This window comes from Arachis hypogaea, chromosome 2 (assembly GCF_003086295.3).
Source record: "Arachis hypogaea cultivar Tifrunner chromosome 2, arahy.Tifrunner.gnm2.J5K5, whole genome shotgun sequence".
In the NCBI taxonomy this organism is placed as follows: Eukaryota; Viridiplantae; Streptophyta; class Magnoliopsida; order Fabales; family Fabaceae; genus Arachis; species Arachis hypogaea.
Genome location: NC_092037.1, coordinates 95,671,138 through 95,695,619, shown reverse-complemented (window position 1 = coordinate 95,695,619; position 24,482 = coordinate 95,671,138). Strand labels below are relative to the sequence as shown.

Sequence of the window (24,482 nt, the reverse complement as noted above, 5' to 3'; positions counted from 1 at the left end):
GAAAACCATCAGTTTGGATTAGATTTTTTAGTGAAAAAAGGTACTCTTTTAAAAAAAAAGAAACAAAAGATGTTTCTAATATTTCATTTTTTTAAAAAAATCTATTTAAATATAAAATAATTTTTATCAATTAATTTTTTTTAAAAAATATTTTTTTTCAAAAATCTATCCAAATTGACGCTTAATCTATTTATAGTTTTCTACTATTTCTATCAGCTTAAACTTCTTTAACACAAATAAAAGTCTGAATTCGGTAAAATTAAAGGGTTGAAATAAGCAAAATGTTAATCATAAAAGTAGTCAATCATATTTTTTTTTTTCAAAGTTCAAACCCTAAAACGAACGCATAACTAAACAACCTCACATGTAACCCTTTTCTTTGCAACATCTAATTGCATCATCAACCATTTCCTCAAGTCCATACTTGAATACAAATCCAGCATCTATGAGCTTCTTTGATGATAAATTTTGTAACTTGGCACCTTCAGTTTGCTTCAACTTGCTACAATGCAACAACATAAACGTACAAATTTAATTTATTTCAATGAAACAGAAGGAAAATCGTTAACTAATTAAGTTATATATATGCATGTCTATTTTTGTTTAAAAAGAACATCATGGAGAAGTGTAACAAAACTCACTTTAGCGTTGACAGCTGAAATTCCGGGTATTTAGAAGAAACAACTTCAGACATTGTTTCAACCGTAACCAAAGATGATGAGCAATTATACCTCCCTTTTGGATTAGGATGTTCAAGTAAAAATATATGGGCTCTAGCCACGTCATCCACATGCACCATTGGTGCCTGAAGGAGCGAACCAAATGGACCTCTGTCACCTGCACAATAATTAAATTTATCATAACAGAATCATCAATTTTTTTTATGTATAATCAAATTTTATTAGAACACTAAATATATATGTATTTTTATACTATGAGTAACTTTCGGTATTCATATACGCTGTGTAATGATAGGAAAGATTGTTGACCTAATGTATGGTCAAAATGAGTACATCTATTATTATTTTTATGGAGATTCTCTCGTGCTTCACTGCTTTGTAAATTTGTGTTGAAATTCTCTAAAAAAAACTAATTTACTGGAGTATTTTTTTTGAGATAGGATCTACCTCTTTATATTTGAGTTAGGCAAGTGGTAATAGGCAAGATAATTTTTTTTTAAGAAAAATTGTCCTAATAACAAACTTGATGGATTAATATTAAGAGAAATACTATACATTTAAGTCTTTTTGTTAACTAAGTTTAATAATAATGTTTGGGTGAGTGGGTGAGTAAGAGTAATGAAAATAATTTTTGTTCATATTAAATCAACTTAGTTAGAATTGATTAACAAAAAAGACTTGAATATTAAACTAACTTAGTTGGACTTAGTTAACAAAAATACTTGGATGTGTAATATTATTTTTTAAATTACTTTCAAATAGTGCAATTTTTCTTGTCAATCTTTAAAGTCTCTTGAATATTAGTTAATGGTAGATTTTTTTTTTTTCAATGATATAGTTTTATAACACTTCCACAGTGTGTTACAAATAATATAATATTAGTATTTCCTCCATTTTAGATAGTAGTTTTAATATTTTAGGTATATTTATAAATTAATGTATCTAAGTATATATCTACAATATATATGAAACAAGAAAAAAAGGTTGGGTCCTTACCAAATGCCAAGGACAATGAAGCATGAACTGAACTAGGAAGCTTAGGACAAATAAAAGGTCCAAGAACAAACGTTGGAACCAAAGTCACAACATCCAATCCACTCTCCTCCCCAAATTCAAGCACTGCTTTTTCTGTGAGTGTCTTAGAAACAGAATAGAACCAACCATCAATCTTTGATGCTCTAAGGTAATCCACATCACTCCAAAAACTCTCATCCAACACAACTTCTTCATGATCATCTTTGCCACTGTTATGGTACAAAACAGCAGAGGAACTTGAAGTGTAGATTACTCTCTTCACAGTGTTGGAATTGAGACATGCCTTCAGAATTCCTACTGCTCCATCAGTAGTTCTTTTTATCATAACTTCTTCAGGTTCTTTTAATTCAAATTCCACTGGACTTGCAACATGGAAAACTCCAATGCACCCTTCAATGGCTGCACTGAAACTTTCTGGATTGCTGAGATCAGCATTCAGAATTTGAAGATTCTGTGATGCTCCAGGTAAATTAGTAAGAAAGCTAATGTCTCTCTTGTGTTCTGCTTTATTGTTTAAAAGATAAGCAAAGTTAATATTTTAGTTCAAAGTGAGATAAATAAATTGAAAATAATAGTCCTTGCTAAATACCTTTAGTTATAATAAGAATTCTGATAATCAACAAAGGTCTATTTAGCTTTTATTTTCAATATTAGTAAATTCTATTTTTGGAATTTTATAAAAGAAAAACATAGAAAATAAAATAAAATTTTATTGTTTTTACTTTTTAATTTATGAAATATTCAAAACAGAAAAAGAATGTTTTGGCAATGAATAATGATCATAGGCTTTCGATTCAAAATTGTATAGTAAAATTAAGTTCACAAACAAGTAAATATTCTTAAAATACTTGAAGGCTTCCAATTCAGATATCAGATCCTATGAAGTTAGTTTGTAGTAATTAAGAGTTTAATACCACTAATTAGATCATGAGAAAAACATAACAAATATTGAAAGAAGATAGCATAAAGGAAATTTTGTTCTACTTTGTACCTGGGTTGGATCTGACAGTGGTATTAACAGAGTAACCATGTTGAAGGAGGTTCTTGATGATCCATGAACCTATAAACCCTGTGCCTCCAGTCACACACACTCTTCCTTTGCTTTCTTCCATGTTCTCTATCTCACACTTTCTCTCTTGCATATGCAGATGGCTTAAACTTCAATGGATATGAAAGGGGAAAAAAGGTAGTTGAGTACATAGCCATAGGAATTAAATTCTGGTTGTTTGTACTTTTCTCTCATTTTCCATGTTAATTGGTGTTTTTTGGAAAAGCTAGTTGTTTGTACTTTGTGCAAATAATTGATGTTACAATAAGGAGATTGCAGGAACTAACAAACTATTGGAAGAATTTCAGGTATACTGGGAATATCGATGTTCCATTTGTTTTAACCGTTAATCTGAATTATAAAAAATATATATAATATATATTAATTAAAATCAATGATTAAAACAACTGGAACACTAATATTTTCGGATACACCTGATAACTTTCCCAAACTATTTACTTATTTAGTGTCTAACCTATAAATTTCTAAAAGAAAATTTATAATTAATGCATTGGTAAAGTAATTTACTATGCAACTAATGTTCGGAAAAGCTTTTACCAAAATATTTTTTTAAATTTTTTTTAAAAGATATTTAAAAAAGTAAAAGTAAAAAATATTTTTTATTTAATAATTATATTACAATAAGTAATTTTTTATTTATTTATAGTGTTAAAAAATATTATTTTAAGTAAAAAATCTTTAAAAAATGTAAATTATAATTTTTAAATTTTTTATTTTTTTAATATTTTTACTTTTATTACTAAAATTTTATTAAGTACACTAAAAAATAAAAAATATTTTTTTTAACAATTTAATAATATCCAAACAAACTCAATATATAATATTGATATAGGAATAATAACTTCTTAACTTAAAAGTCATATTTGCCTTGGGGCACATTGTAGTTGGGTTTATTCACTTTATTGACACAAAGTTATACCTTTTTCAGAAATATATTTTTCAACAAAATTATGGATAAGTTAAAATAAATTATACTTTATAAATATGTTTGTTTACATTCTTTAATGAATTATTAAATAATCTATTTTGATGGTTTTATTTTAATAAAAAGACACAATGAAACAAAGCTATTTTGTAGATTATTTCACCATGGTGGTGTTGGTGGGTTGATGTTGGGGTTTACGCAATGATATTTTAGTATCAGTTTTTAAACTAATAAATATAATATTGAGTTTCAGTCTTTTAATTTCTGTCTTAGTACTTTAAAACAAACGCTAATTTAGAGACATATATAAAACTTAAAAGATAAAAGATAAATACAAGTAAGTTAGCGTATGATTGTAACAACATATCCAAAAGATGAGAAGAATGTGCATTACCATTAAGCTAATATTGAAAATGGAAAACACATGAATGATTGATAGGGTAAAATATTTATTAATAGTGTATGTTTAGTTAGAAAACAAAATTTCTCAAAGATTAGTTTTATAGATGATTTTAGTCAAACAACTCATCCATAAAAGATTCATCCAATAGTTACCCAAAACCATCCACGTATAAAAAGTAAAAAACTGAAAATGCATCACAACAACAATATTCCAACCATATAACAATGGTAGCTACATTATTACAATAGGATGAAACCAAAATAAAAATTCAAACCATAGTAATGATATTACATAAAATGTTTGCCAGATCGAATAAAGTAGCACACAAGGCAACAATTTTATTTGGAAACTGGACCTTTGAGATGGCGATATTTATTAATCTTCCACATCTTAAGGCCCTTTATTATAAATAGCAGAAAAATTGGACAAGAACTCCCCAGTTTTCCCTCTGCCGCATTCCACGCTCAACTAGACCTCTGTTAAACATGAAACAAAATGGGTTAATAATAAAAAAGATGAATTCATAAACTAGTAAGAATTTTATCAGATCCGTTATGTACCACTTTATCTGTGGTTGTAGTCCCTTGAAAGATACTTGATAACTGTATGAAAAGTAACAAATTGTCACTTTACATAATCGATTGTGGAAGTAAAGTAAGAATCGATTTTGAGGTACAACAATCAAACAAAATAAGATTAGCAAGAAAGTATTTACTCAAGCAATCATATCATGCCATTTACATTTTGTGCTGCTAATTCAATCAACTTGTGTTAATAGTTTAAATTTAATCCCCAATAACTGGAAGTTCAAATTCACATGAACAAAACTTGAAGCATAGAAATAGAAAATTAAACCGAATAAACAAGGAAAAAAAACAAGTGACATCATATTTTTACTAGTAAATCTCAAATTAAAAAATATGAACTAATAGTTGCATACCTGATGCTGTGATAAATCAAGAGAAGGACATCTTTTAATGCCACCGCTCAAATTTGTCTTCAGCTTTATGTAGTTTGGAATTGTCCTTAGTTTTGAGCAGTTTATAATTGACAAAGAAGAAAGCGAAGGCATGATGACCTTTGCGCAATCGCCGTCATCACCTATTCCAATCCAGTTTTCCCAGTTATTCAGCTTTTCAAAGCAAAGTTCTTGCAATTTTGGAAATGCCTGGGATGATGAGGAACCGGAGCTTTCAGCACCAGCAGCAGCATTGTTCAACTGAATTCCAAGAAATCCAGAACCAACCATGTTCACTTTGGACATATTCTTTATGGTAAGTGATTGAAGTGCTAACAGTTTTCCAAGAGGAGGCAGATCACTGCAGTTACTACAATCAGCTAGCATCACATGTGTCAGATTCTGCAATGCTGTCATCCAATTGGGGAATGATTCGCCTTGGTAGTAAAATATCCCAAGGCCTTGCAATCCAGGAGGCGCTTCCAAAGCTTCAAGCACAGCTTCATCTTTTCGCTGGGATCCGACAAAAGAAAACCAGAGTTCCAAGCCAAGCAAATCTTTCTTGTTCTTCAGACTTGCTTTTTTAGCACCAGAGACATCAGCTTCAGCACCCAACCCATCTATGGTAATATGCCCTCTAATCTTGTTTAGATTCTCCAAATCTCCAAGATTGCAAGCTTTGCTATTATTAGCACTAGAATTGCCAAAGAAACGATTCAATCTTCTGAGCATGGTTAAAGTCGCGATCCCCTTGGGTAAGTAGCTAAGACTTGTTGTCCAAAGAATCTCAAGATATAGTAGGTTCACTAATTTCCCAATGTCTTTAGGTAACTTTTGAAGACTATCACATCCATTAAGATTTAGAGTTTGCAAGTGAAGCAAACTACATATTGCTTTAGGCAATTTCTTTAAATCATGATTGAAGGATAAGTCAAGGTACCTTAGATGAAGCAAGTGTGCTATGTTTTGTGGAAGCTCTTTTATGGAACATGAGCTCAAGTGTAGCGCCCTGAGCCTTTTGGACTCTGGCAAAGAAGCTTGAACTCCAACATTTAAGGTATAATGCCGCGTGATGAGACCCTTCTGGGTAGGCTCCTTGTCATAATAATAATCAAGGAACCTGCTTTGGTATTCGCCTCCTACATAGAATTTGACAAAGTCTCCCATCCGGCCCTCCAATCTGAACTTGAAGTTACCATTATCATCTATTTTTGATTCTTCAAAGATGTAACGATCTAACAATTCTTTTATGCATCTCCAAGCTTGTTTCTCCATATCTTCTTCATCTTGATCTGAAGAAGAAATGAATCCTTGTGCCATCCAAAGTTTAATGAGAGTGTCTGCATCTATTGAATAATTCTTGGGAAAGATACAACAATACAATAAGCATTGTCTTAAGATAGGGGAGACACTAAAAAATGTGGATTGCCCTGGATAATACGACAGCTTGTGTATTATATCAATACCTTTCAGTGCTTCTGGCCATTCTTCCACGGGTCTACGGTATATGAAACGACCAAGAGACTCGGCGTTGAGTGGTGACCCATTACATATATTTGTAATGTTGCTCCTAAGTTCATTCGGGATTTTAGCTTCTGGAGCAACCAATGCACAATCCTTGAAAATTGACAAGCAAGCTTCTTCAGAAAGACCACGTAGTTCGAGGATGTCTGTTGACAAGGAGCCGGCGTTGTGCGCGACTTCCTGGTTCCTTGTGGTTATCAAGATCCTACTTCTTGGATCACAAAACTTGAAGAGCTTCTTTAGATGTAACCAATGCTGAGGGTTCTCCTGACTGACGTCGTCCAGCACAACAAGGCATCTTTTCTTCTCAACGATTTGGCGAAATCTCAGTTGTAATACTTCAGTCTCAACGTTATACACCACGTCATTAGTGAAAATCTCAATGAAGACTTTGAGAAATTTTATCAGATCCAAATCCTCGGATGCAGATATCCATGCACGGATTTCGAAATGATACCGCACTATTGGAAATTGAAAAGCATACTTGGCCACTGCAGTCTTTCCTATTCCAGGAGCGCCTACAACGGAAATGACTCGAATATCCTCAAAGGAGTTGTTGTTTCCGAATGGGTCGAACAGCTTGATCCACAGAAATTCTGTTTCATAATCCCGCCCATAAAGTGCATGTGAACGTGGTTGAAATCCGGTTTCCATGTCAGCCACGGGCCCTAGCTTAAAAAAATCAACAACTCCAGATCGGAAGAGGTCCCGGTGTCTAGATAAGCCTTCAAATTCCTCGACCATGCGTTTCAACCTCCGACGACTTGGCGGGACTGGATTACAAAAACAAAGCTCAACTCGTGCCACCTTCACTTCTTCCAATAGGTCCATCACGTCATAGCATTTTTCCTTTACTTCTTCAATCCTCGACCTCAAACCTTCATTCTCCGGTTTCACCTCTGCATCTTCAGCGACACCCAGCAAAATATTGCACACAGTTAACAACCTTTCTTTCATTCCTTCATCCACCTTCTTGCCATGTGTACTTTTCGATAACTCAGATTTTAGGCGGATCAATGTAGAGTGCATGGTCTGCTATATCACTGGAGTGAACAAAAAAGAATGCATGTCCTCTGCTTCCGAATTCTGATTAAAGAAAGAAAAAGCATAAGAAACCAAAAGTTTATCGGCCAAAAATTAAACAAAATTATATTAATTTATATCAATAATTAATTAATTTTAAATTTTTTAAATTGATTAAGTAAACTTAATTAAAACCTATAAAAACCTTCCTCTTTTTTCTCACATTAATCTATCCACTTCTAACAATCACAAATTCGAAAAATATATAAAAGAACATCCATTTAATATGAAAAAGAAACATTCTAACTTAGTAGAAGAAACATCCATATATATTAACTTGTAAAAATTTTGAATTCATCCAAAGGTATTTGACTGGGTTTTGGCTGATATGCTTTTGGTTCCTTAGCTTTACTCTTAAAGAAATTATTAGTTGTGAGTAGATTCTTATTCAAATCGCTCCTATTACAGCCAAGTATAAATTCCCTTACTTCTTTTGTCCTTTTACCCCTATTCACGCCATTCCAAAGTATAAATCTCTTTAGCTCTTTTTTCCCCACCTCAAGTAATTCTACAAGGGTAATTCAATTTCACGACACTAAAAGATTTTTTACACTTAACTAGGCACATTGTGAAGAAGAATGTCTTTAGTGCACTGAAAAAAGTACTGTGGCTACACCAGTACCATAGCTCGAGCAGGGAAGATCATGCAGATATTCTCAGCACATGTAAGAAATCTATGGAATGAATGGGAGATCCGTGTGCTGGTTTTACTGAGCCTAACATTCCAAGTTATCCTCATCATATTCGGTTCTAAGAGGAAACATGCCAGAAACAGCTTCATCAGCATAATTGTCTGGTTAATATACCTCTCAGCAGATTGGATCGCCACAGTTTCCCTTGGAACTCTTGCCAACAACCTTGGGGACGAGAATGGAGGAAAAGAAGAGGACAGGAACAAAATGCTGCAGTCTCTGTGGGCACCCTTTTTGCTCTTGCATCTCGGTGGCCCTGACACAATAACTGCTTATGCCTTAGAAGACAACACCTTATAGCTAAGGCACTTGCTTGGCCTCCTTGTCCAAGCTTCGGTAGCATTTTACATCTTCCTATTATCTTGGACCACTGGCGCTTTATCTATCATTACCGTGCCGGTGTTTGTCTCTGGGATTGAAAAGTATGCTGAGCGCACTTGGGTTCTGAGATCAACTAGCTCTGACCAATTTGAAGATTCTCTAATCTTAGCTCCAACTCCGCAGCCCCTGGATTTGAAGCATGTTCCACATGATTCTGAGCTTCAATTCCTTCATCAAGGGTATTCCTTGTTTCCGATGCTCAAGCGTCTCTATGCAAGTCTAAGTCTTCGGTTCGCAGAAGGACAACGAAACTACTCCTTGATGGTAAAGAAGAACGAAAAGGATGAAATTATCGATGTCCTACAACAGAGTTATCGTGCTTTTAAGTTGGTTGAGGTCCAACTATCATTTCTTTATGATGTTTTGTATACCAAGGCTCCTGTAATTTATTCTCTACCTGGCCTCGTCTTTCGATCCATCAGCATCTTCTCTATTGTGTCTGCTTTGGTAGCATTTGTTGTCTTTGTTGACACTAATCACTTGTCAAAGGTTGATGTTTGCATAACATATGCCTTATTTGTTGGTGCCGTTTCACTTGAGCTTTATGCATTTCTTTCGCTCATTCTTTCGGACTGGACTATGCGATGGCTAACCAAGAAGAAAAGCTCACTGCAGAGCTTCATAATCTGTTGGGCTTCGCATCAAGGTCGAAAGAGGTGGTCAGGTTGCATGTCTCAACACAACTTACTGAGCTTTTGCATGAAGAAGAGGGTAGCAAACTTTATTGGAATTGACTTGATTTTCAGAATCTACCTTGGGATTGAATTGTACTGGCAAAGGCAATGGAAGCAAGTAGATAACAATTTGAAGAAGCTAATCTTTCAAGAAATCGAAGAAAGACACAAGGAATACGATGAGAGTAGATTCGACTATAACCATCTCAAGGAATTGCTCTCATATAGGGGTAATCATGCTCTCACCAATAGTAATTGTTTTGATCAGATTGGTTGGAGTGTAGAGGTTGAATTTGGTCACAGCCTCCTCATTTGGCACATAGCAACTGATATATGCTATGATGCTGCTTCAGAAGATGATAAGAACAACAACTACAATTGCAAAGCGAGCAAGAGTTTATCGGATTACATGCTGTATGTTCTACTAATGCGTCCATTCTTGCTGCCTAAATGGATAGACAGGATCACCCATGTTCGAGATTCATTTAGGGAAGCCATAAGGATATTGCAGCGAAAGCAGTTTCCGGTAAAAAATTATGCAGATGCTTCCAGAATGCTGATCCAAATGTATAGACAGAGTTATCAGCCGCTCAAAAATCAAAGAGGAGACAAGAGTGGCAAGTCTGTGCTGATTGAGGGCTGCCGTCTTGCTTTGCAGTTACAGGATCTTGGATGTTCATGGGAAATGATTTGTAAAGTGTGGATAGAGATGTTGACTTATGCTGCAAGTAACTGCGAATGGGGTTCGCACGCGCAGCAGCTTCGAAGGGGAGGAGAATTGCTCACACATGTTTGTCTTCTCATGGCGGATCTTGGCTTAAACCAACAATTTGATATTGGAAGGAAGGGGCTTCATAAAGAAAGCCAAACTGATGGATGGGGATGGGTCAAATGTAAAATTATTGATCCTTATGGATACTAGTTTTGTTGTGATGCCAATTTCTCTCTAGGATAGAATTCAATCTGTTCATTTCAATTTGAACCAATGCTGAGTGCTCTCTTGTCTTGTTGTCACTGAAAAATAATTATTACCAATAATAAAGCAAGCGTGATTTACAAAATCGAGAAACTGTTGAACAAATTGTTGGTTTTATTATTCATTTTATTACTCCTTTGCAGTTCATGTTTCTGGATTTAATTTAATTTTTAAAATTTTGATTAATCTAAAATGATCTTTCAAATTTTTTTGCGTAAGAACAATAATTTAAAAAGTCATAGTAACCGAATGCATTTTTTTTTCTCAGGTTCAGGTTAAACTTTAGGTTGACATGAAAAATCACAGCCTAGATGAACTACTTTCTTTTAGTAATTTCATTAAAAAAAATGAAATTCTAAAAAGAGTAAAAAAGTAAAAAATAAGAGAGAGAAAAAGCAAAATCAACACCACATACATCATTCAGCATTCTTCTTTTAGTTCAGTAAATCATCAACTCTTGAGTCTTGTCACAATTGCACATAAATTAACTACATTGCTTTCAGGTGACAGAATCTGAGAACAAATTCAAATTTAAGAAAACAGAACATCATAACATCATATAAAGTTTAATTTGTTACATCACTTATAAGAACTGAGAAATCTACTTTTTAGGCATCCCCATCCATCATCTTGGCTTTCTACGCTGCTTTCCTTCCGGCCAATGTCAAATTGTTTGCTCAAACCAAGTTCCGCCATGAGAAGACAAACATGAGTCAGAAATTCTCCTCCTCTTCGGAGTTGCTGAGCATGCGCCCCCCAGTCACACTGACTTGCAGCATAAGTAAGCATCTCTAACCACACATCACAAATTATGTCACATGGACTGTATATATTTTGAAGCTGTAAAGCAAGGCGGCACCCTTCATGTAGCAAAGACTTGCCAGCCTTTTCCCTTCGGAGTTGTTCGAGTGGCCGGTGACTCTGCGTGTTCATTTGAATCAGCAATTTCGAAGCGCTTGCAGCATCTTTCACCGATAGCTGCTCGCGCTGCAATATCCTTATGGCTTCCCTGAAAGTGTTCCGAATGTGTGTAATCCTGTTGATCCATTTAGGCAGCATGAAGGGATGCATGAGTAAAAGATACAACATATAATTGGAAATCCTCTTACTCGCTTCCCATTTTTTCTTTTGATATTCTGCTGCTTTTGTAGAATGATAGCATATGTCGGTTGCAATATGCCAGATGAGTATGCTATGACCGAATTCAACCTCAACGCTCCACATTATCTCTCCGTGAAACCTCAAAGCATGGTCACCTTTATAAGAAAGCAAATCCTTGAGAAAATTGTAGTCAAATCGCTTTAAACCGTACTCCCTTTGATTTCTTTTGAGAAGTATAAAGATAATCTGTTTGAGATCAGTATCTACATCTTCCCATGTCCTTTGCCAGTATAATTCCATCGGAAAATAGATTCTGAAAAGAAAATCATTTCCGAGACATCTTGTTACCCTCTTCTTTATGCAAAAATTCAACAAGTTGTGTTGAGCTAACTCTCCTGACCATCTTTTCTGACAACGAGACAAAGCCCGGCATATGAAATTCTGCAGTGAACTTTGCTTGTTGACTAGCCAATTCAAAGTCCAATCAGAGAAAAGAAGGGACACAAGTGCATAAAGCTCAAGTAAAATAGCCCCAATAAATAAACAATATGTTATAGAAATGTCAACCCCTGAGTACTCATGCTCATGAACATTAAGGAAGACAACACATGAAGCTAGAGCAGACAGTGTGGATAGAACACTAATGAATCGGAAAATGAGACCCGGTAGAGTGTAAATTGTAGTTGCTTTTGTGTAAAGCAAGTCATATAGAAAACCCAACTGGACCTCAACCAATTTAAAAGCATAATTACTCTGTTTCTCCTCATCGTCCACATGTTCCTTTTTCACCATCAATTTGTAGGTTCGCTGACTCTCTGCGAACCTTAGGCTCAGATTTGCGTAGAGACGCCTGAGAACAGGAAACAAGTAGTATCCTCTGTGAACATACTCCAGCTCGGGGTTGCCATAAGAACGATCGAGATCTGGAGCTTGTATGGCAGGAGCGGAGAGCAAAGATTCTTCAAGTTGTTCCGGGCTAGCCGATCTCAGAACCCAAGTGCGCTCTGCATACTTTATGATCCCGGAAACAAACACTGGTATGGCTATAAAAGTCAACGCACTGGTGTTCCAAGATCTTATGTAGATGTAAAAGGCGACAGAAACTTGGACAAGTAGACCGAGTAAATGCCTTATCCACAAGATGTTGTCTTCTAAGGCATAAGCGGTGATTGTGTCAGGGCCGCCGAGATGCAAGAGGAGGAAAGGAGCCCAAAGGGCCTGCAGCGCATGATTGCTATCTTGTTTGCATTGGTCTCCCTGGTCGTTGGCAAGTGTGCCGAGCGAGACTGTGGCTAACCAATCTGCTGACAGATATGTAACCCAAACGAGAAAGCTAACAAAGCTGCAGCGGGCATGCTTCCTCCGAGAGCCATGTCTGATGAGGATAACCTGCCATGTGAGGCTTATCAAAACCAGCGTCCGCAGCTCCCATTCGTTCCACAGATGTCGCACATGTTCCGGGAAGATCTCCATGTACCCGCTATTAATGGACTTGAGTGCAACTTCTACAAGCCAGACTTTTTTTTGTGTCTGAAAGAAAGGAAGAAACACAAACAACACAGCTACAGCTAAGTAGAAACGAGTTTCTGGCAGTAGGTTCTAACCTTTGAAATGAGTGGGAGCAAAAATATAAAAAATGACGAGAAAGTAAATAACTCAATTTTTATCATGATTCTAACTCATTTATGTAAATACGATAATTCTTAACACATCGATAAATATTACATGCATCTTATTATATACAAAAATAATAATTAACAATGCTCAAATTAACATAATATGTATTCACATTTCAATTAACTAAAGATGACCTTGTCCTTAGGGTTAAACCAAATAAACCCAACCAACAAACGTTCCCCTGCTCACACCAAAACTAAAAACCACAATACAACCACCAAAAAAATAAAATAAAATAAAATAAAAGAAAAAAACACACACACCAAGAAATGCAAGCAAACACATTCCAGTGGTTGCAGATCCAAAAACACTCCTAGTCAAAGTAGCTGGGGGGATTATTAGGAGATTTGAAAGACGATTGATGATAGTGGACTTGTTGTGAATATTGGAGTTGTAGAGATCTCATCATCGTGTAAACAAATTTGTGTAGCATGGAGAATCGTGACACAGTGATCATGGCGGGAGCAAAGGTGTTGGAGAATGGGAAATCTCATGAGGTGGTGAATAGGAGAATGTGGTCAAGGGCAAGAGAGGTATTGCTTGCTGTCCTTGATGTCATCGAAGAGGCAGAGAAAAAACAAGCGAGGGATCCAGAAGTGAAGCTGTGGTTCGAGGGCGTTAAAGATATATGCTATGAGTTAACGGATGTTTCAGAAGAATTTGAACTAGTGCAACAGGCAAAGAAGTTGCGCTTTGTAGGCCTCCGACTCCTTCAACACCTTAAGGGACGCCGTAAGATGAAAAGCATCCTTCGTGAATTTGAGGCCTTAAGAGAAGAGGTTGGTAAGTTGAAACTTGGTTCGAGCTCAGAACTACCGGTACCAGTAAATTTACATGCGCCAATCACTCCGTCCAATATTTCCGGCAAAGAGCTCATCCTTGGTCGAGAAGCTGTAATTCAAGATGTAATTAGCAAGTTAACCGATCGTCATGTATATCATCCGTGCATATCCCTTGTTGGAGAAAGTGGAATAGGAAAGACTGCGATAGCCCGACATGTGTACGAAAGTGTGAGAGGTAAATTTCATTTCGCGACATGGGTAACTGTCTCTAAACAATTCAATGTTAAACGAATTGTGAAGTCTATGCTGAAAGGGAGCGGTCATGAACCCGTGGCCGCTGAAATGGAATTACTAGAAGCTGAGATTCAGAATTTAACTGTGGACGCGAGATGCCTTATTGTTCTGGACGATGTCTTCCACCTAGATCCAAACCGGTGGTTCCATCTTCTGAGTGTGCTGGGTCCATGCTCAAGTATGTTTTTGATAACCACACAGATGGAGAGGGTCGCAGAGGTAGCAGAATCCACAATCGTGTTCATGCGAAGTCTCCTCGACGAGGATTGCTGGTCAATTATCAAACACCATGCATTTGGTGATCTGAAGAATGAGTCACCCGTGGAATGGATTTTCGGCCAAGTTGGAAGAGAAATCGCAAAAAAGTGCCAGGGGAAGCCAGCTGTTGCTAAGTCTGTTGGTAATATGTTGCGTGGCAGATCTTATGAAGAATGGCATCAAGTACTGCAAATTGATAGCCAGTGGAGCGACTTGAGATCTTCATCCATGTGGAACTTTTCTTTAATGCCTCCTGCTTTGAGACAGTGCTTGTTATATTGCTCCATCTTCCCTAAGAATTACTCCATACAAGAAGACAAGCTCATCAAACTATGGATGGCACAGGGCTTTATTGCCTCCGACGAAGATATGATGGAAATAGAAGGTCGGAAATATGTCAAGCAACTGCGAGATTGCTCTGCCTTCCAAGATGGTGATGGTGGCCTCATAATGGACGAAGGAATGACTGACTTCATCCAAGATCTTGCTCAAAATGAATGCCGCATAATGTTTCTCAATGATGGAACGACCGCGGAAGAGGCCGGAGAGAATCGTGCTTTGACAAAGGCTCCTCATTATCGTCATTGTACCCTATGTCTTGAAGATCAAACCACTTTTCCAGATTCAATTGCCAATGCAGAGAAACTACACACACTGATGGTTTTGTCTGAGTCTTCTGACATAGATTCAACAAATCTTGCCAGCCTTCTAAGTCGTATGAAGAGAATCAGGGCGTTAGATTTGAGCTCTTGCACAATACAACAGCTTCCATTGAAGGCAGCCGAATTGCTTCATCTAAGGTACCTTAATCTTTCTTTCAATCATGAGCTAAAGAAGTTGCCTTCTGCAATAAGTAATTTGCTTAATTTGCAAACATTAAATCTCAATGGATGCAATAGTCTTCGAAAACTACCAAAAAGTATAAGAAAATTGATCAAATTGCGACATCTTGAGATTCTCTGGACCACAAGCCTTAGCTACCTACCAAAAGGGATTGCAACCTTAACCTTGTTGAGAACTTTAAATCGATTCTTCGGGAGCAGTGGTGGTGCTAGCAGAAGCAAAGCATGCAGTCTTGGAGATTTGGAGAATCTGAACAATATTCAAGAGTGGATCACCATAGATGGATTGGGTGGCGAAACTGAAATTTCTGAAGCTAAAAGAGCAGGTCTAAAGAACAAGAAAAATTTGTTTGGCTTAGAACTGTGGTTTTCTATTGCAGGATCAGAGGGCAACCATCAGATCCTACTTGATAATTTAAAAGCACCTTCTCAATTGCAATCCCTTGGAATATTTCACTACGGAGGAAGTTCATTCCCCAACTGGATCATTGAATTGAATGGACTAAAACAACTATTGCTTGTTAATTGTAGTGAATGCAATGTTTTGCCCCCTCTTGGGAAACTGCCATGCCTTGAATCACTTGAGATCAAGAATATGCCTAAGGTGGAGATGGTAGGTTCTGAATTTCTGGGAATAGGATTAAACCATGATGATGCTGGCAACGAAGGCTCCTCGTCTGCAATTGCATTTCCCAGATTGCAAAAGCTTCACTTCATAACGTTGGGTCGCTGGAAAGGATGGACTGGAATCAATGGTAATGGTGGAGATGAGAAGGTTATGCCCCTACTATCTTCTTTGTCAGTTGTAAACTGTGAAAGCTTAAGATCTCTTCCTGACTACATAAAGAAGAAGGAAAATTTGAAACCAGTTATTGAAGGATGTTCTCGGCTACCAAGACCACGGAGAAGCAAGAATAGATGAAGAATATGGAACAAAGCAGATTAAGGTACGCTATTCTTGATGTTGTGTCGTCCAATCACAACTGTTCTTTTGGACTACCATTCACGCGCCGTCAAGGTCAAAACTAGTTATTTTTAGTGATATGGTTCATTTTCTTTAGTTTTTCAGTTTTTGTTAGAAAACTGGTTCCTAATAGTTAATACATGCTTTCGTATCTATGGTTTGTGTCGTATGAGTTATTAATTTTGTATATATTTTCTCCTACTAGTTTAAGAGATCATCTTTATTGCTGAATAATTTTTTTTTGTGTCCCTCTCACCTGTAGATGAAGGTCCATTTTAATGTTCCACTGTGCAGTCTCTACCAAATATTGCAGAGCTGTGTGTGTTAAATATTTCTGCTCTATATCCAAAGGGTACTTAAGAAGTTGAAGATTGCAGGTCTCTGGCGCCAAAAGTCCAATTTCTAAATTGACTCCTTTAGTTTTTTATTTCAGTTTGGCAAACATTGGAGTTCAGATTTTATGGTGTAATAATAAGTTATGTCTCTCAGAACTTGTAATACCATGATTGTACGACTGTGGCCTTTTCGGTTTGAACTTTGAAGTGAGATTGGTGTATTGTATAATAAAATTTAGGGAAAGTACGAGGAGCCAATGGAATATCTATACAATGCGTACAATTGAGGTTTATGGAGTATTAGAGATATAACTATTAGTGTTATATTTTTTCATCAGGTCAAACTTTTGGAATGAGTGGTATCAAGAGTTCGATATTTGGTGAACCCAAAATCAATTTAAACTTTTGGGAGCCCATTATACACATTGTATAAATAGTCCGTTGTCTCCTAGTGGGATCCTAAAATTTATTAGTAATCATACAGTAAAATAAAATTCTTCTATTATGTAAAGCAAAAATACTATGTACACAAAAAAATATTAATTATTATATATTTATGTATAAATATATATGTTATTTATTTTTTTATTGTATATTTTATATTTTAATATATATTTTATATTAAAAATACTATTTGTATATCAAAATCAGTCATTAGTGTATTTATGTATAAATATATATATAATTTAATTTATTTTTAATGTCTATTTATATTCTAACATATATTTTTTTACTAATGACTGATTTTAGTAGCTGATTTTATTATATACATAACATAATCGATTTTATATAAATTACTGATTCGATTGTTTATTTTTAAAATAGTTGTATATACATGTGTTTCTTTTTCTTGATGAATATTGAATAGTGATGATTGGTTTGTCAATATGTATAGTTCTGGGGATTGTGAATTTGTTTATGTTTAAAAATCTCTTCTACGGTGCTTAATATTTATTTTTAAAATTTAAAAATAAAAAAATAAATTTTACTTTACTCTATTTCTACTTTTAAATAAATTAGACAAAAATTTTATAAGTAACAAAAAATTCTCCTTATTTAAAATGGTAGGTAGAGTTTAAATGATTCTGGTTAATAGAATAATAATGGTAAGTTTTGTGTATATTATTTTCTTAAAGATATTCAGGATACTATATTTCAGTTTTTTATTTTATGGTCTTTGATTTTTTATTATGTTCTTGGAGTTTTGCAAAATTCAGTTTGGCATCCATCAATCTTAATACCATTAACGACTTTGCGATAGAATCAGAGTTAATATGAATTATGAATACTAAATTAAGAGGTTAAATTAAATAAATTAAAATTTTAATGAATAGATACGCACATATAGTTTTAAGATGAATTTTGTTCATATCCTGGGTCGAGCTGTCTGACTCGGGATGTTTAGTAACAAGACGACCGACCTCTTCAGGTCAGAATATCCGACCTTTTTGAGAAGAGCTCGGCCAAATTACCGGAAAAGCCCAATAAGGGCCCAAACAGAGGAATACGACCCAAATCCAAAGGCAGCCCAAACCTATAGAGATAAGGGCGGTTCCCTTGAAGATAAGATGACCTCACCAAAGATAAGATAAGATAAGATAACTATCTTATCTCCAGAAAGATCATTTCTCACCATTATAAATACACTGGAGCACTCAGGTATAACTCATACTCTGATTCTACAAAAAACCTGCTTAATACCCTTGCTAACTTAAGCATCGGAGTCCCTTGCAGGTACCACCACCCTCCGATGACAAAGGATCAGCAGCATAGCCAGTCCAACAAGTTGGACACGACAGCTCCAGCCGCCACCCACCAGCCGGAGACGTCATCTCCGACCAGTACAGAAGATCTCGTCCGAGATCGACCTACAGTTTCAGGTAACCCTCGGAACATTGGCGCCGTTGCCGGGGACCTGAAAGTCATCCCACCATCATGGCGAACAACGACCACGACTCTGATCTAGAAGACAGGACGCCGCATAAAAACGCGGACACTACACCAAAAGATACTCCTCAACTTAACAAAGACAAGGATTCGCCAAACACGGGAGCTATGGAGGCACTTCAGGATCGACTAAAACAACTAGAAAAAGAGGTTGAGTACCACTGCGAGACAGAGAGAAACCTACAAAGGGAAGCTACGCGACGCCGTGAACTGGAGGATAAACTCCTAAAGCTCGAAGCCGATCTTAAAACTAAAACTACCAGATCCAGCCACGAAGATAGCTCCCGCAAAGAACAAGACCCATTCACCAAGGAGATCATGAAAGCCAAAATCCCAAAAGATTTCAAACCTCCCAACATGACTCTATACGATGGCACGACAGACCCCGGCCATCATCTTAGCAACTTCCGAAGCAGAATGTACCTCACTGACGCCTCAGATGCGGTCCGCTGCTAAGCCTTCCCGACCACCTTAACAAAAACAACAATTAAATGGTTCGACAATCTACCCCCTAGGTCCGTCTCAACCTTCGACGACTTAGCCAAGAAGTTCCTAGTCAGATTCTCTATCCAAAAAGACAAAACCAAGCACGGCCCAAGTCTATTAGGGATTAAACAAGGAGATCGGAAAAGTCTCCACAGCTATATGGAAAGATTCAACAAGGCATGTATAGACATACAAAGTCTGCCCACAGAAGCGGCTATCATGGGCCTCATCAATGGCTTACGAGAAGGGCCTTTTAGCCATTCTATATCAAAAAAGCATCCCACATCTCTAAATGAAGTACAAGAACGAGCAGAGAAGTATATCAACATGGAGGAAAACTCTCGACTAGGAGAGACCTCAAAATCCGGGTTCTCCTGCTCCTCCCGAGATAAGGACAAAGAATCCAAGAAAAAGGAAGATCAACATGGGGAAAAGATCAAAAAATACCACAATTACACCCTTCTTCGGGTGTCCCTTGTGGATGTCTACAGAGAAGTTTGCCATACTGAAAAAAATACCCCCAGCTCGACCACACAAAAGCAAAAAAGGAGGAGGAAAGCGGACCGAGTATTGTGAATACCATCGAATCTATGGACATTCTACCAACGAATGCTTTGACCTAAAAAATGTCATAGAAAAATTGGTAAGAAAGGGGAAATTAGATCGGTACTGAGCTAGCCGAGTCGATGAGCAAAGGAAAAGAAGAAGGGACGAAGATGTCGGACGAACAAAGCAACCACCTCGTACACCAGAGAAACATGTCCACATGATACACGGAGGATTCGCGGGAGGAGGGATCTCCAAATCATCTCGCAAAAGATATCTTAAAGAAGTATATCATGTCGAGGGAAAAGAGGAAGCACCCGACATCCCCACAATTATTTTTACTAAAGAGGACGCAACTGGTATCATCTCAGGACACGACGATCCGATGGTCATCACTATCATATTGGCCAACGTAAATCTCCACTGTACACTGGTAGATCAGGGAAGCTCCGCCGACATATTGTTCAAAACCGCTTTCGACAAACTCGGCCTGGAAGAAAAAGAACTCAGAGCATATCCGAACAGCCTGTTCGGGTTGGGAGACACCCCAATCCAACTACTGGGGTACATCTCACTACACACGACCTTTGGAAAAGGAAACCAGTCAAGGACACTCAAAATAGACTACATTGTGGTCGACGTGGGTTCAGCCTACAATGCCTTAATAGGTCAGACAACATTAAATCAGCTGGGCGCAGTAGTCTCGACTCCACATCTATGCATGAAGTTCCAACTGCAGAAGGAATAGCTACAATAAAAGCATACCAAAAGACGGCACGCCACTGTTATAACGAAAGTCTAAACCTCAGAGGCAAAGGAGAAGAATTCCACACCATCGAACTCGGTGGAGTTCAAGGGCGGGAAGAACTCCGCCCACAACCCAAAGGCGAAATAGAAAAAGTCTAGATCGGAGATATCTCGGACAAAACAACCAATATAGGCACAATCCTAAAAGGAGACATAAAAGAATCACTCGTACAGTTCTTACGAGATAATGTCGACTTCTTTGCATGGAAGGCCACAGACATGCCGGGCATAGATCCTAAGTTGATGTGCCACAAGCTGGCAGTTTACCCAGGATCTCGGCCTGTACAGCAGAGGCGTAGAAAGCTCGGACCAGAACGATCCCAAACTGTGGAAGAGCAGGTACAAGCTCTACTGGAGGCAGGATTCATAGGAGAAGTCAAGTACCCACTATGGCTAGCTAACGTCGTCTTGGTGAAAAAATCAAATGGGAAGTGGCGGATGTGCACCGACTACACTGATCTCAACAAAGCCTGCCCAAAGGATCCATATCCACTCCTAAGTATCGATGCTCTGGTGGATGCCTCCTCCGGATACAAATACCTCTCGTTTATGGACGCCTACTCAGGATACAATCAAATCCCGATGTACCCACCTTATCAAGAAAAAACTTCATTCTTAACCCCAAAAGCAAACTATTGCTACGTCGTCATGCCTTTTGGACTCAAAAATGCAAGAGCTACTTATCAAAGAGTAATGAATAAGGTCTTTGCAGACCACATCGGAAAAATCATGGAAGTCTACGTGGACGACATGTTAATAAAAACACAAAGTGAAGAGACGTTACTGTCAAACCTCACCCAAGTATTCGACACTATAAGAAGACATGGCATGCGGCTTAACCCCGCAAAATGCACTTTCGTGGTAGAAGCTGGCAAATTCTTGGGTTTCATGCTCACACAAAGAGGAATCGAGGCAAATCCGGATAAATTCCGGGTCATACTCGACATGAAGAGCCCGACTTGCGTCAAAGAGGTACAACAACTCAATGGAAGATTGGCAGCCTTGTCCAGATTTCTAGCTGAATCAGCAATAAGATCTCTCCCCTTCTATGCCACTCTAAGGAAGGGAAAGAGGTTCGAATGGACAACGGAATGCGAGTAGGCCTTCCAAGATTTCAAAAGCTTCCTGGGACAACCACCTATCCTAACTCGGCCTCGGGAAGGAGAACCACTTATATTATACCTCGCAGTAGGAAGTCGGGCAGTAGCCTCAGCACTGGTCCGAGAAGACGACAGTGGGCAACAACCTGTATACTTCATCAGTAAGGCACTACAAGGATCCGAACTAAACTACCAAAAATAGAAAAATTCGCCTATGTTCTCATATTAACATCTCGGCGACTTCGTCCATATTTCCAAGCCCACATTATCAGGGTTCGGACCAACCAGCCAATAAAAGGCATTCTGCGAAAAAACAGATTTAGTAGGAAGAATCTTACAATAGGCAGTCGAGTTGTCTGAATTCGACCTTCAATATGAAGCTCAAACAACCATCAAATCGCAATATTTGGCCGACTTCATCGCAGAATTTACAAACACCCCGAAAATCCCTACAGAATGGAATCTTTATCTAGACGGTTCCTCAAACAAAACTAGAAACGGCGCGGGTGTGATAATTGAAAGTGACCAGGGAACCCAAATCGAACTTTCCCTCAAATTCGGGTTCCCTGCCTCAAACAACCAAGCTGAGTATGAGGCACTACTAGCTGATTTGAAGCTGGTTAAGGAGGTTAGAGCTCAAAAGCTCATCATCTTCAGCGACTCACAGGTGGTTACTTCACAAATAGCAGGGAGTTACCAAGCCAAGGATCCCACCATGAAAAAGTACTTGGACAAAACCAAGGAACAGCTCGGACAACTCGGGGAATATGAGGTCCGCCACATACCCCGAGAACAGAATGCCCGAGCTGATGCACTCTCAAAACTAGCCAGCACCAAATCAGAGGGCAACAATAGAAGCCTCATCCAAGAGATGCTGCAGAACCTATCAATCTCGGAAGAAGAAAAAGTCCTAGCCATAACAGGTCGGGATCAAGGATGGATGACTCCCATAATTAACTACCTCAAAACAGAAACACTCCCTACATATAAGAAGGAGGCAAAGAGGTTAAAACGAGAGGCACAATACTACACTATCATAAACAATACTCTATACAAAAGAGGGATTTCAATACCATTGTTAAAATATGTGCCGACTTCCAACACAAAGGAAGTTTTAGAAGAAGTACACAGTGGCATCTGTGGCAATCATCTCGGAGCGCAGGCACTTACCAAAAAAGTACTCCGAGCTAGATTTTATTGGCCAACTCTACAAAAAGAAGCCACAGAGTTCGTAAAGACGTGTCCACCATGTCAGAAACATGCCAACTTTCACATCGCCCCGCCAGAGGAGCTCATCAGCGTAACCTCACCCTGGCCATTCGCAAAATGGGGACTCGACCTTCTCGGACCTTTCCCCCAGGGATCAGGACAAGTCAAATTCCTCATAGTAGGGGTAGACTATTTCACAAAATGGATCGAGGTAGAACCTCTAGCTAACACCACTGCTCAAAGAAGTCAAAAATTCCTATATAGAAACATTGTCACAAGGTTTGAGGTTCCATACTCTATCACCACAGACAATGGCACCCAATTCACAGATGCAGGCTTCAGAAAGTTAGTGGCCGACTTGAACATAAAACACCAATTCACTTCTGTAGAACATCCCCAGGCCAATGGACAAGCCGAAGCTGCCAACAAAGTCATATTAGCTGGGCTAAAACGGAGATTACAGGACGCAAAGGGAGCCTGGGCCGAAGAGCTCCCACAAGTCCTATGGGCATACCGGACAATGCCACACTCCACCACAAAGGAATCACCCTTCCAATTAGCTTACGGAATGGAGGCAATGATCCCAGTGGAGGTTGAAGAAGGGTCACCCAGAGTGATCCACTATAATGAAGAAGCCAACTCCCAACTTAAAAGAGAAGAACTCGACATACTTCCAGAAATTCGAGAAAGAGCTCGGATCAGGGAAGAGGCATTAAAACGTCGAATGGCTTCAAGATACAATCAAAAGGTAGTGCCGCGAGGTTTTACCGAGAATGACCTCATCCTAATCTGAAATGATATCGGAACAACTCGACCTGGAGAAGGAAAGCTGGCAGCAAACTGGAAAGGACCCTACCGAGTCATAGAAGTACTTGGAAAGGGCTACTACAGACTGTCCGAACTCGAAAGGCGAGAGCTTCCAAGGTCATGGCACGCCTGCAACCTAAGAAGGTACTATAGTTAGAGGTAATAAAGATCTTAGGATAAGTCGCACTCTTTTTCTTGAAAAGGTTTTTTAATGAGGTGCCAAGCCAAGATCTACAAATTGCCCGACTTAGAGGGATAAAACACTCACATATATATATATATATATATATATATATATATATATATATATATATATATATATATGAGTGTTTTTTTAGATATATATATGCATTTCCTTTTGAATAAAGTTTTTTAGATTTTCTACAAATTCTCAAGACGCATTAATCTGAAACGCTAAAAATTCATCGCCCGGTTATAAAGCTATAAGATCGGTAGAAAGTGAAAATCAAATTCACTGTTCGATCACGATAAAGACCAAAGAAGATGAAAACCAAATTTATCAAAAGGTCGACCAAACAGGGATTAAACCCAACTTCTACAAAATCGGCAAAGATGAAAAGGCGACAAAAATAGAATAATGCAAGAAGTTATCGAAAGTGATCCATAGAAAGGACCTGACGAGGTCTTAATAAAAATGGGTTGCTAAAAATAACTTAAAAGACAGGCTGACGTAGAGAAGTCGGACCAGTCGATCATAATAAAAAGTTATAAAAAGTAAATCCCTGGAAAGAGGTTTGGCCAACCCTAAAAAAGAGGATTACTAGAAATAACTTAGAAAAGACCGACATGATGAAGTCGGCCTCCCACAAACAAGTTATAAAAAGTAATATATAAAAGAGATCTGACCAAGGTCCAAAAAATATATTACTAGAAATAACTTAGAAGAGACCGACATGATGAAGTCGG

At 37.7% G+C, this 24,482-nt stretch overlaps 5 protein-coding genes across 6 annotated transcripts; 2 read left to right on the top strand and 3 right to left on the bottom strand.

Annotated features, from left to right (window-relative positions):
• Positions 1-249: 249 nt before the first annotated feature.
• Positions 250-3,069, bottom strand: LOC112753132 (vestitone reductase). 2 transcript variants are annotated; one of them, XM_025801593.2, is made up of 4 exons: positions 2,707-3,069; positions 1,677-2,216; positions 642-837; positions 250-502 (listed from the first exon to the last, which is right to left on the bottom strand). In XM_025801593.2, the coding sequence occupies exons 1-4, from the start codon at positions 2,855-2,857 to the stop codon at positions 361-363; spliced, it is 1,029 nt and encodes a 342-aa protein (XP_025657378.1). In that variant the 5' UTR covers positions 2,858-3,069; the 3' UTR covers positions 250-360. The 2 variants fall into 2 exon arrangements, with proteins under 2 accessions (XP_025657378.1, XP_025657377.1); XM_025801592.2 differs by having other exon boundaries at positions 1,677-2,219; positions 2,707-3,043.
• A 1,212-nt stretch (positions 3,070-4,281) lies between these two features.
• Positions 4,282-7,711, bottom strand: LOC112753116 (putative disease resistance protein RGA1). The gene is made up of 3 exons (XM_025801591.3): positions 5,053-7,711; positions 4,673-4,714; positions 4,282-4,588 (listed from the first exon to the last, which is right to left on the bottom strand). Exons 1-3 carry the CDS (start codon positions 7,621-7,623, stop codon positions 4,577-4,579), a joined length of 2,625 nt encoding a protein of 874 aa, XP_025657376.1. The 5' UTR covers positions 7,624-7,711; the 3' UTR covers positions 4,282-4,576.
• A 1,234-nt stretch (positions 7,712-8,945) lies between these two features.
• On the top strand, positions 8,946-10,346 carry LOC112728757 (uncharacterized). The gene has a single exon (XM_025779044.1). It carries the CDS (start codon positions 8,946-8,948, stop codon positions 10,344-10,346), a length of 1,401 nt encoding a protein of 466 aa, XP_025634829.1.
• A 633-nt stretch (positions 10,347-10,979) lies between these two features.
• LOC112728750 (uncharacterized) lies at positions 10,980-12,974 on the bottom strand. The gene has a single exon (XM_025779033.1). It carries the CDS (start codon positions 12,972-12,974, stop codon positions 10,980-10,982), a length of 1,995 nt encoding a protein of 664 aa, XP_025634818.1.
• A 635-nt stretch (positions 12,975-13,609) lies between these two features.
• Positions 13,610-17,218, top strand: LOC112753100 (disease resistance protein RGA2). The gene is made up of 2 exons (XM_025801590.3): positions 13,610-16,301; positions 16,581-17,218. The coding sequence occupies exon 1, from the start codon at positions 13,610-13,612 to the stop codon at positions 16,274-16,276; it is 2,667 nt and encodes an 888-aa protein (XP_025657375.1). The 3' UTR covers positions 16,277-16,301; positions 16,581-17,218.
• The last annotated feature ends 7,264 nt before the right edge of the window (positions 17,219-24,482 follow it).